The sequence below is a fragment of the Dipodomys ordii genome, unplaced genomic scaffold (genome assembly GCF_000151885.1).
Source record: "Dipodomys ordii isolate 6190 unplaced genomic scaffold, Dord_2.0 Scaffold9, whole genome shotgun sequence".
Lineage (NCBI taxonomy): Eukaryota > Metazoa > Chordata > Mammalia > Rodentia > Heteromyidae > Dipodomys > Dipodomys ordii.
Genome location: NW_012267225.1, coordinates 13660250 through 13670676, shown reverse-complemented (window position 1 = coordinate 13670676; position 10427 = coordinate 13660250). Strand labels below are relative to the sequence as shown.

General features: G+C 41.8%; 1 protein-coding gene across 1 annotated transcript in view; it reads right to left on the bottom strand.

The window, feature by feature from the left end:
- Window positions 1-377: 377 nt before the first annotated feature.
- Mcm4 (minichromosome maintenance complex component 4) overlaps window positions 378-10427 on the bottom strand; it is a 17810-nt gene continuing 7760 nt past the window's right edge. Inside the window, exons 9-16 of the mRNA XM_013009404.1 lie at window positions 9251-9371; window positions 6094-6353; window positions 5125-5490; window positions 4603-4730; window positions 3038-3245; window positions 1631-1859; window positions 1101-1234; window positions 378-670 (exon numbers count right to left, since the gene is read on the bottom strand). Coding sequence (XP_012864858.1) covers window positions 578-670; window positions 1101-1234; window positions 1631-1859; window positions 3038-3245; window positions 4603-4730; window positions 5125-5490; window positions 6094-6353; window positions 9251-9371 — 1539 coding nt within the window. The 3' untranslated portion in view covers window positions 378-577. The remainder of the gene's footprint in view (window positions 671-1100; window positions 1235-1630; window positions 1860-3037; window positions 3246-4602; window positions 4731-5124; window positions 5491-6093; window positions 6354-9250; window positions 9372-10427) is intronic.

The window sequence follows — 10427 nt, the reverse complement described above, 5'->3', positions numbered from 1 at the left end:
CCATGGGGGATTAAAAAAAAGCCTTTAAAGGCAATTACTCAAATACTGTAAAAGGAAGAAATGTGCTAGCCTTTCACTACCTCACACAGACCCATGTGCCCTGACCACCTTTGTTAAATCCTTCAGAGAATCCTTCAGGGGCATTACCTTCCTAGAATTTGTGAGGCCTTGAGTTCTATCCACAGCATTTCAAAAACAAATCTACAACCAGAAGAAAACCCTCAGGTATACTGATAACTGCCACAAACAGTTCTGGTGCAAGAACTACAATCTGCTTGCCACTTCCACTTACTGTGCTAAAAAAAGGCACATCAAGAAAATAACCTATACTGTATATATTTATAGATCGACTTATTAAAATATTGAAACACGTTAAGAAACATACTGAAGTCCCCCCCCGCCCCCAACATTATAGAATTACTAAAAAAATTGAATCCAGGTTAGGAAACTTATGTAGTTGAATAATGCCTTTCAGAATTTATTGGCAGTGGCAGCAGCAACTGTCTGGCCTGTAGCCTGCGCTTGTACGTGAACAGGTGCAGCAAGCAGCATGTAAGCAGTATGGCTCCCAACAGCTTCACAGCAAGCGAACAGTTTTTCCAGTCACTGTCAAGAAGTCATCATCAGCCAAGGCACGCAGGGCTTCTTCAAACATATCTTTGGTAATTGCCTTTGGGAAGAGAAGAAAAATAAGTACTTCAGAGATCAATTCCCCCTAACTAGTACAGTCACAAAGTACCACCCCAGTCTCCATGTGAAAACTGCACATTTTTTTAATCAGTATGGCCTCTTCTCTTAACACTACAACTCAACTTTGCTCTCAAGGTGTCAATGCAGCGAGGAACAATAAATGTTATAAAAATAGAATACTGCCATCCTCCCCTCCCCCCCATGAAACAAGAAAGGCTGCATTTGCCCCATGTAATTATTTGCAAAAGGTTATGCAAGTATCTGAAAAGGTATATTAATGAATTTTGATCTGAACTTTTTACTCATATTATTTGAGAAAATAAAGGCAACTCCCTCCCCAAACAAACTCAACAATGTTAAGGAAAAAGAAAAAATATTACTAAACAAAAAAATCCCACATAAACACTTACTATGTCAGATTGTCCCCGAATATCTTCAAAAAGCTGCTGGTATTTCAGAGCTGGTGTTTTGCCCTTAGATAAAATAAGTTTTCTCAATGCTTCAGCTAATTCTTCTTTCCGTTTACGAGACGTAGCACTCATTCCTGATATTAAAAAGAAATCAATAAAATGTTTCAACCATTAAGAAGTGATGTTTCAAATTTCCACAAATGTTCCTTCAAATTCCCATAAACACTGCCAAGAAAGATAAGGGGGCTGTGCCGAAATTTATTCAAAAGCATGTAAGATTTTTTTGTGTCCTGGGACTTGAAATCAGCCTGGGCACTATCCTTGAGCTAGAGTTCTACCACTTGAGCAGTGCTCCACTTCAAGCTTTTTTTGGTAATTAACTGGACCTAAGAGTCTCATGGATTTCCCTGTCTAGGCTGTTTTTGAATTGTAACTCTTAGATCTCAGCACCTTGAGTGGCTAGGATTAAAGGTATGAGCTACCTGTGCCTGGTACAATTTTCAAAAGACGTTTTGTTCAGACAAACAAACCTGTAGTAAGAATAGATATGTCCACAATGCCAGTCCGGGGGTCAGTTGCAGACTGCTTCAGAGCCTCCCGGTGGAGACGTTTTGCCTCTTCCACATCAACTGCTTCAACTTTGCTTGAAAATCTTACTTTAGCATGGGCTTCTGCTAATCGAATTAATGACTCCAGCTGTCTAGGATATGCAGAAACCATTCCGCGGCTACTACCAATCTTCCTCATGTCTACATAAGCCTAGTGCAGGTAGAAAAAAACAAAAGGAAAACTGCTTGTTGACAAGAACTATAGTGCCATGGTTGAACAACTAGTGCTCTGCAAATAAACCAAAGTTCTGTCTGGCTGCCTTGTGAAATTACAGAGGGCAATAAAAAATTAGATCTGGGCCTGGGCCTTATCAAGTGGTGGACAGATAGATAAGTAGACAGACATGTAAATCCTGGATGTTTTCAATAACATTGTACATCACTGGTCAGAGACTTTTGGGAAGACTTGGAAAAGTCTTTTATACTTATGAAGAACAGAGAACAGAGGGCAACTAATGTTGCTCCAATGGTGGAATGCTTGCCTAGTATACTCAAGGTTCCGAGTATGATTCCTAGAATAGAATGGAACACTGTAGCAGAGGAAGGTGACATAGCATGTGGAATTAGGAGCAGGTTGTAAAGAAAAGATGAATTAGAGGGACTTATATGAAAACAGTTTACACACTGAATCTAGTATATATACTTTGGGTAAAAATCCATTTGTTAAGGCATGTAAAGAGATTGTAATGATGTTACAAGTGAAACTGAACTAAACTTTTTTTTCAGGGTCCAAATGAAATATTAACACACTTTATACACTTTATGTTTGGAGCTTAGTGAAGACATAAACACTTTCTAAATACCAGAAGCTTCTTATCACAACACTTGAATAATCTCCACATGCTGTTGTGCATGCCTGTCCATGCACAAAGGTGTATGAATATAAAATACTATACATTTTTGTTTTCAAACAAGTGAATGTTAGAGTGACTGGATAACTTTCCCAGTTAGAAATTAGGAAGTCAGGGGCTGGGGTTTAGCTCAGCAGAAGAGCGCCTGCCTGGCAAGCGCGAGGCCCTGAGTTCGGTCCTCAGCTCTGGGAAAAAAAAAAAAAGAAAAAAGAAAAAGAAATTAGGAAGTCATATCACCTATATTTGAGCTTGAATCACTGCGCTTGCAAGTACTTAAATATAAAAGTGTACCATTTAACATAAATGAATCTTTGCCTTTTTACCTTTGGAAAAATCAATTTGTAGCTGAAGAAAACAAGTAGTTAAAAGAAAATGGCATATTAGTCTTATATTAGTAGCTTAAATGGGATGATGAATTAGCTGTACCAATGCTTTGGACAGCAGGCTCACTAAAACCTTTTTTCTCAGGCTTTGTTACCTCAATGAGGGCCTGGCTAGCCTCCTCACTCAGACGGGGCATGATGGTACTATGAGCATATGCAATGTAGTCCTTCAACACTGCCATGTCCAAGAACTCTTCCTCCATCTGCTCTTCGCTCTGGTAGTACAGTGAGACCAGGTGATGAGCCAGACGCCTGTCATATGCCTCATCCTGAGGGTCTAGCATTAGGAAAATCAGATCAAACCTGAGAAAATACGAAGAAAAGATTGTCTTCTCAGTTGGGACACCAACATATCCACAAACAGATCTTAAAAGTCCTTGGGCCATCAGATTGCAGTGAGCCTATACCCAGTAAGGGCCTTCTGAAGGACAACAGTTCTCTACCCCTGACAAAGGACCTTGAGCCCTTATCCTCTGGTCTGTCTAGGTAAGAACGAGTAAAAGACTACCTTCTAGGAAATGTTTCTTTGAAGACTGGAAGATTTGAATGACAATATATACAACTGTCAAGAGATGGTAGATGATTGGGGGTATAGTTCAGTAAAAGAGCACTTGCCTAGTATGTGCAAGGCTCTGTGTTTGATCCCTAGCAGTATAAACAATAAAACAAAATTATTTAGTTAAAAAAAAAAGAACTGTTAATGCTAGGTGCTGGCGAATAACGACTGTAATCCCAGTTACTCAGGAGATTGACATCTGAGGATCAAGATTCAAAGCCAGTCCAGCTGGACTTCATAGCTTATCTCCAATTAGCTACCAAAAAGGCTGGAAATGGGGCTGTGGCTGAAGTGGTAGTAGAGTGCCAGCACTGAATACAAAACTTAGGGACAGAGCCCAAGCCCTAAGTTCAAGCCCCAGGACCAGCACACGCACACGCACATGCATGCACACACACACACACGCACGCACGCACGCACACGCATAAGTTCAAGCCCCAGGACCAGCACACGCACATGCACACACACACACACACACACACACGCACGCGCATACACACCAGCACACACATACACACAAAGTACTTAAATTCTAAAATCCATTTATGAAATACATTAATATGAGGAGTAGTGGGCCTGAAATAAGTGGTATGATAGCAAAGCTGTTCTCTGTTGACTATCAATAGTAGCTTTCAAACTAAGGAAAAATGATGTTACCTGAAAAGATGTTGAAAGGAAATGCTCCAATGGCTTCAGAAAATCAATGTTGTGATGCTAGCTACTTATAGACAGAATACAATCCTTGCTGTGAAAAGCACACATTAACCAAATCTGAAACACTTCGCATTAAAATGAATTGCTAGCTTAACCTTAGTATTTCTTGCAATCTTTCACTGAAAATTCTGTAAATGAGGCAACAGAAACATCTATCTTTATAAAACTTTTAATAGGGCTGGGAAGGTGGCTCAGTGGTAGAGCGCTTGTCTTGCATGCATGAGGCCCTGGGTTCGATTCCTCAACACCACATAAGCAAAAAGCCGGAAGTGGTGCTGTGGCTCAAGTGGTAGAGTGCTAGCCTTGAGCTGAAGAGCTGAGGGACAGCACCCAGGCCCAGAGCTCAGGCCCCATAACCGACAAAAATAAATAAATAAAAACTTTTAATACCTTGACAATAATGTGTGAGGTAGCTGGATGTTTTCAATCGTTGTTTTTTTAGGATTCCACTGAGATTCAATGGGGTTTGCTGCTGCCAGTACAGAAGTGCGTGCATTGAGCTGACAGATGATCCCAGCCTATGAAAGACAATAGCAGTTAGAAGCTTCTCCCTAAGGCCAGTAGGGATGAGATCCATCTCATCTTTTTCTTGTCTCCAGCTAAATTTTATTTGTTCTGCTATTTAAGAGCCTTATAACCTTTACTTACTTCCTCAGTTGCACATGGACATGCCCTATTCTGTGATTTAAAACTAGGACTGAGCTTAGATGAAGATGCGCTGTTGTCCTGTCCTTCTCAGAAGGCACACTCTCATGTGAATTGCAGCATAAGTTCTATCAGTTCAAATTCACGCTCTAAGTGTATTACACATCAGTGTGTAACAGAGCAAAAAAAGATGTGGCAAGGCTGTACAGCTCTGCATATGCTTTATATCCAATGGATCCATGTCAAGCAGCCAGGACTGAGACTCACCTTTGCAATGGAGAGAGTCTGCTGCTCCATGACTTCGTGCAACACTGATCTTGTACTCTCATTCATCTTGTCAAACTCATCAATACAGCAGATACCATTGTCACTCAAGACAAGGGCACCTGTCTGCAGGACTAGTTGCCTGGTCTCAGGGTCCTTCATCACATAGGCTGTGAGGCCAACTGCACTGGAGCCCTTTCCAGATGTGTACTGACCCCTGGGGACCAGATTGTACACATACTGCAGCAGCTGGGACTTGCTGGTACCAGGGTCACCACACAGAAGGATGTTGATCTCGGCACGAAATTTACCCCTTCCTGTGTGACTAAAGTCTTTTCTTGTTCCACCAAAGAGCTGAAGTAAGATTCCCTAAAACAACAAAAAAGTCCACAGCAAAACACTTACTTCTGAGTAGTACATTTCACTTAAAATTTAGGGATATTTTTCTACTCTGAATCTAAACACTCTTCACAAAAAAGCATGTGAGTTGGACATAGGTTGCTCACTTCATCTACTCAAGAGGCTGAGATCTGAGAATCATGGTTTGAAGACAGCCTGGCCAGGAAAGTCTATGAGACCCTTATCTCCAATTAAGCACCTCCCCCTCCAAAAAAAAAAAAAAGGCTGCTGTAGCTCAAGTGGTAGAGCACTAGCCCTGAGCAAAACAACTCAAGGACAGTGCCTAGATCCTGAGTTCATGACCCAGGAGAGGCACAAAAAAGAAAAGCATGTGAGAATTCCATACACTCTGCCAGAACATAAATTGCTGTTCAGATCTCTGGGTGGCCTCTAACAACATTTAGGAACATGAGTGGCTTCAGTACAAGATTGAGTACATAGGTAACAAATCTATAATTCCCAACCAACAACAAAGAGGGGGTTGAGCACTTTGCTCTGTTAAACAGGAAACAGCTATTTAGGAGGAACTGATAGTTAAATTATATGATCATAGGTTAACATATACACCATTACCTTCTTTATATCTTCATGTTCGTAAATACTGGGAGCCAAGGCTGAAGCTAGTCTTTCATATATGTCTGGTTTCCTGGAAAGTTCCTTAAGCAATTCCACACGTTTTTCTGAAAAAAGTTTCTGTTCTGCTTCTTCATCAAGGCCATGCAGGCGTTTTGCATCCGTCTTCCGATAATGAATTACATCAATGTGGGTTTTGTAGACAGACTTCACGTTGCTCACTCTTGGATTGACTCGAATAGGCACTGCTCGGTAGATGCCTGAGGACACATCCACAAAGCATACTTTTAACCTCTGTATTTCTCCTTTTCAGAGCTCAGTGACCACTAGATAACACTTTTACTTTCCTTGAACTTCTTTCTTTTTTTTTTGTCGGTTGTGGGGCGTGAACTCTGGGCTTGGGCGCTGTCCTTGTGCTCTTCAGCTCAAGGTGAGCGCTCTACTGCTTAAGCCACAGCACCACTTCCAGTTTTCTAGCGGTTTATTAGAGATAAAACTTTCCTGCCCGGGCTGGCTTTGAACCTCGATCCTCAGATCTCAGCCTTCTGAGTAGCTAGGATTACAGGCGTGAGCCACTGGCGCCTGGCTTTGAACTTCTTTCTTGTCAGGACTCAATGGCCAGCACAAATAACTGGCAGTACCAAGATAAGCACTCAATCTCTTATCTCTTTGGTACATTTTGGCTCGGTGAACCTCCTGGATTGAACACTCAGTCCCATACTGCAAACTCCCACTCCTGTTTTGACAAACTGGGAAGATAGCAGCAGTACAAGTCCAAGCTGGAAAGAATTTAGGTCTCTGAAAACAAGAAACCTAAAATTATATTTGTCTCTGTCTCTTGTTAGCTCTGACAGTGGGCAGCCATCTGAGTATAATTGCACAGCATGTACACATCTGAGGTGAAATGAAAGACTGCTCATCAAAAGGTTGAGTTCAGGGCTGGGAAGGTGGCTCAGTGGTAGAGCGCTTGCCTTGCATGCCTGAGGCCCTGGGTTCGATTCCTCAGTACCACATAAGCAAAAAGAAAAAGCCGGAAGTGGCGCTTTGGCTCAAGTGGTAGAGCACTAGCCTTGAGCTGAGGGACAACGCTCAGGCCCAGAGTTCAGGCCCCATGACCGGACCCCCCCCCAAAAAAAGGTTGAGTTCATCATCGTGTTCAATAAATAGTACCATGAGTTCCCTAGGCTGAATATAAATCTTAGTATGTGACTGGAGAAAAAATTTTAAACTGTATACTAAAAAACTGGAAAGAAAATAAACCACAAAAGTTTAAATACTTTAAAAATTATGTCATGGATAACAAGAATAGCTTACTGGGCAAAGGTGAAAGAAAAATGACTATTTTTACTTTATAATAAGTGTTTCTAGCTCAGGACAGACCACACATGCAACTGGGTGGCAGAATGTTTGTTTAGCATGTGCAAAGGCTCTCAGCACTGAAACAAAACAAAACACAAAACAGAACATATGTCTGATGCTTATCTTTGAATTTCAAACCAGAAAGCTTTAGCTTCGGAGCGATTTTGTTCCTGCTGTTTTTTGAGAGTAAAGTTTGATCTTTCATATAGATGGCATAAGCCACTGTTATTTATTTACTTAATCTGTCAATGCAATACTCATTTTAAACATAAAAACCAGCTAATATGTAATAATCTTATAAGAGATTATACTTCACATACACAGAAAGTTGATTTTATTTATGGCAGTTTAAGTGGCTCAGTCATAGCTGTAGAATGCTTTTAGCAAGTGCAGGGCCCTGAGTTCAATTTCTAGTACTGGCGGGGAGGTGGGGGAAGGAAAAAAGCAAAAAGCTTGACCGACAAGCAGATGGATGTATGGGCTCCAGTCTTCCTGGCCCCAATGCAGAAAGATTCCCCAAGAGACCCTCTTGAGTGATCAAGTGACCACATGTCTCCAAAGTACAGACGTCTGACATACTCATATGCTGCCATGGAAAGGGTATCTTTGGCAGAAGAGACAGGATCTAGATTCTGGATTTGTGATGTACCACAGTGTTGAGCTGTAGCTACCTATATGTCTGTCTCAGCCTCCCAGCCTGGAAGCAAGGTGCTCTGCCCTACCTTTCTCTATGAGTCACTATTATGATTTAAGATGTACATTTGAGAAATAAGTGGAGATGATCAACTCTAGAGTTGATCTGCTGGCACAGATCAAATCCTACCAATACCAACCTGATCTGAAGCTACTTTCTCACAGTCCAAAAGCACCAATTTGAGACCTACATAGCAAGGGGCAAGAAGTGACCACAAAGACCATAAAAATCCAAGTCTGGAGCCAGGCACTGGTGGCTCACACTTGCATTTCTAGCTACTCAGGAGATTGAGATCTGAGGATTGTGGTTCAAAGCCAGCCCAAGCAGAAAAGTCTGTGAGACTCTTATCTCCAATTTTCTGGTGAGAAAACTGCAAGTAAAGCTGTGGTTCAAAGTGGCAGAGCTCTAGCCTTGAACAAAAAAAGCTCAGGGATAACACCCAGGCTATCCCTGCAGTTCAAGCTCCACAATGGAGGAAAGAAAAACAACAACAACAACAACAAAAAAATCCAAGTCTGGGAAGAACAGAAAGGTTTCCTAGTGTAAGAAGATGCTGAGAGCCAGACACAGGTGGCTAATGCCTGTAATCCTAGCTACTCAGGAGGCTGAGATCTGAGGATGGTGATTCAAAGCCAGGTAGGAATGTCCATAAGACTCTTGTCTCCAATTAACCACCAGAGGGTTGGTAAGGTGGCTCAGTGGTAGAGTGCTTGCCTTGCATGCATGAGGCCCCGGGTTCGATTCCTCAGCACCACATAAGCAAAAAGAAAAAAGCCGGAAGTGGCGCTGCGGCTCAAGTGGTAGAGTGCTGGCCTTGAGCTGAAGAGCTGAGCGACAGTGTCCAGGCCCAGAGAACAAGACCCACAACCAACAAAAAAAAACAAAAAACCCTCAAATACCTGCAATTATGATGGCAAACATAACCAGTTCCAGTCCAATTAACTAATGACTGAACTGAAAGAGGCATTAAAACCAAGATATGAGGGGAAGGTGTGGCTTGGTTGATAGAGCACTAGTCAATAAGTAAAACATCAGGTACCAAGTTCGAATTCCAGTCTCAGATGTTAAAAATAAACAAAAACCCAAGATGTGACATTCACTTACCTGTGACATTCACTCTGTCTCCAGGCTGAACCTTGTCCACAAGATCATTGTGAGCGAAGAGTATAACTGTGTGAGGTGTCTGACCGGCAGGCATGTCTTCAGGAGATTCTTGAAGTTTAATCTAAAGGAAGAATCATGAAGATAACTTGAGAAACAGCACCAAGAAAAAAATCATTTGAAAAACAGAAAATCACCACAGAACAAAACAACTGCTCTTGTATAGAACTATGTCTGATACCTAGCATCTTCATATCTTTTAGAAAATTGTTTTGTGGATGGAATGTGTGGCTCAAATGGTAGAGCACCTGTCAAACAAGCATAAGCAAATCCCTGAAACCCATCCCTAGTACGGACTGAGAGACAGACATATACACACAAAATCTCTGCCAAAATGAATGGTTTCATTTTAGGCAGTTTTTTTTTAAAGCTGCTTTTGAGGTAACATATTTGGTAAAAATATTTAAACATTCCCGCTTGAGGGGGAGGGGTCTACTTAGATGATTTTTGTTGCTTGTCAGTACAAGGTTATAGTTCTCATCTTGCTGTATAAATGTTTGTATCTATTCTAATTCTTTCTTGAGAAGTTACTCCCAGATGGGTGCTAGTCATTCATACCTATAACCCTTGCTACTCAAGACAGAGATCTGAGATTCACTGTTCAAAGCAAGTCCAAGCAGAAAAGTCTCTCACCCCTTAAGAACTGGAGTTATGGCTCAAGTGGTAGAGCACTATTCTTAGCCAAATAGATAAAGGATGATATTCAGGCTCTGAGTTCAAGCACTAAAACAATTCCCCCCGCCCCCCATAACCATGGAAAAAAAAAAGAGAAAGCAAATAAGCAAGCTTACCCCAGTAGATTTCCTAGGTAGGGAAGTACACGTTTTCCCTCTCTTTGCATTGCATTGCTGGAGATGAACCCAGGGCCTTATGCATGATCAGTAAGTATTTGACCACTCAGGTATTTCATGCTCACAGATATTTGACACATCCATGGGTGGCTCAGTGGTAGAGCACTTGCCTTGCATGCATGAGGCCCTGGGTTGATTCCTCAGCACCACATAAGCAGAAAAAAAAAAAGCCGGAAGTGGCTCTGTGGCTCAAGTGGTAGAGCACTAGCCTTGAGCTGAAGAGCTGAGGGATAGCCCCCAGGCCCAGAGTTCAGGCCCCACGACCAGAC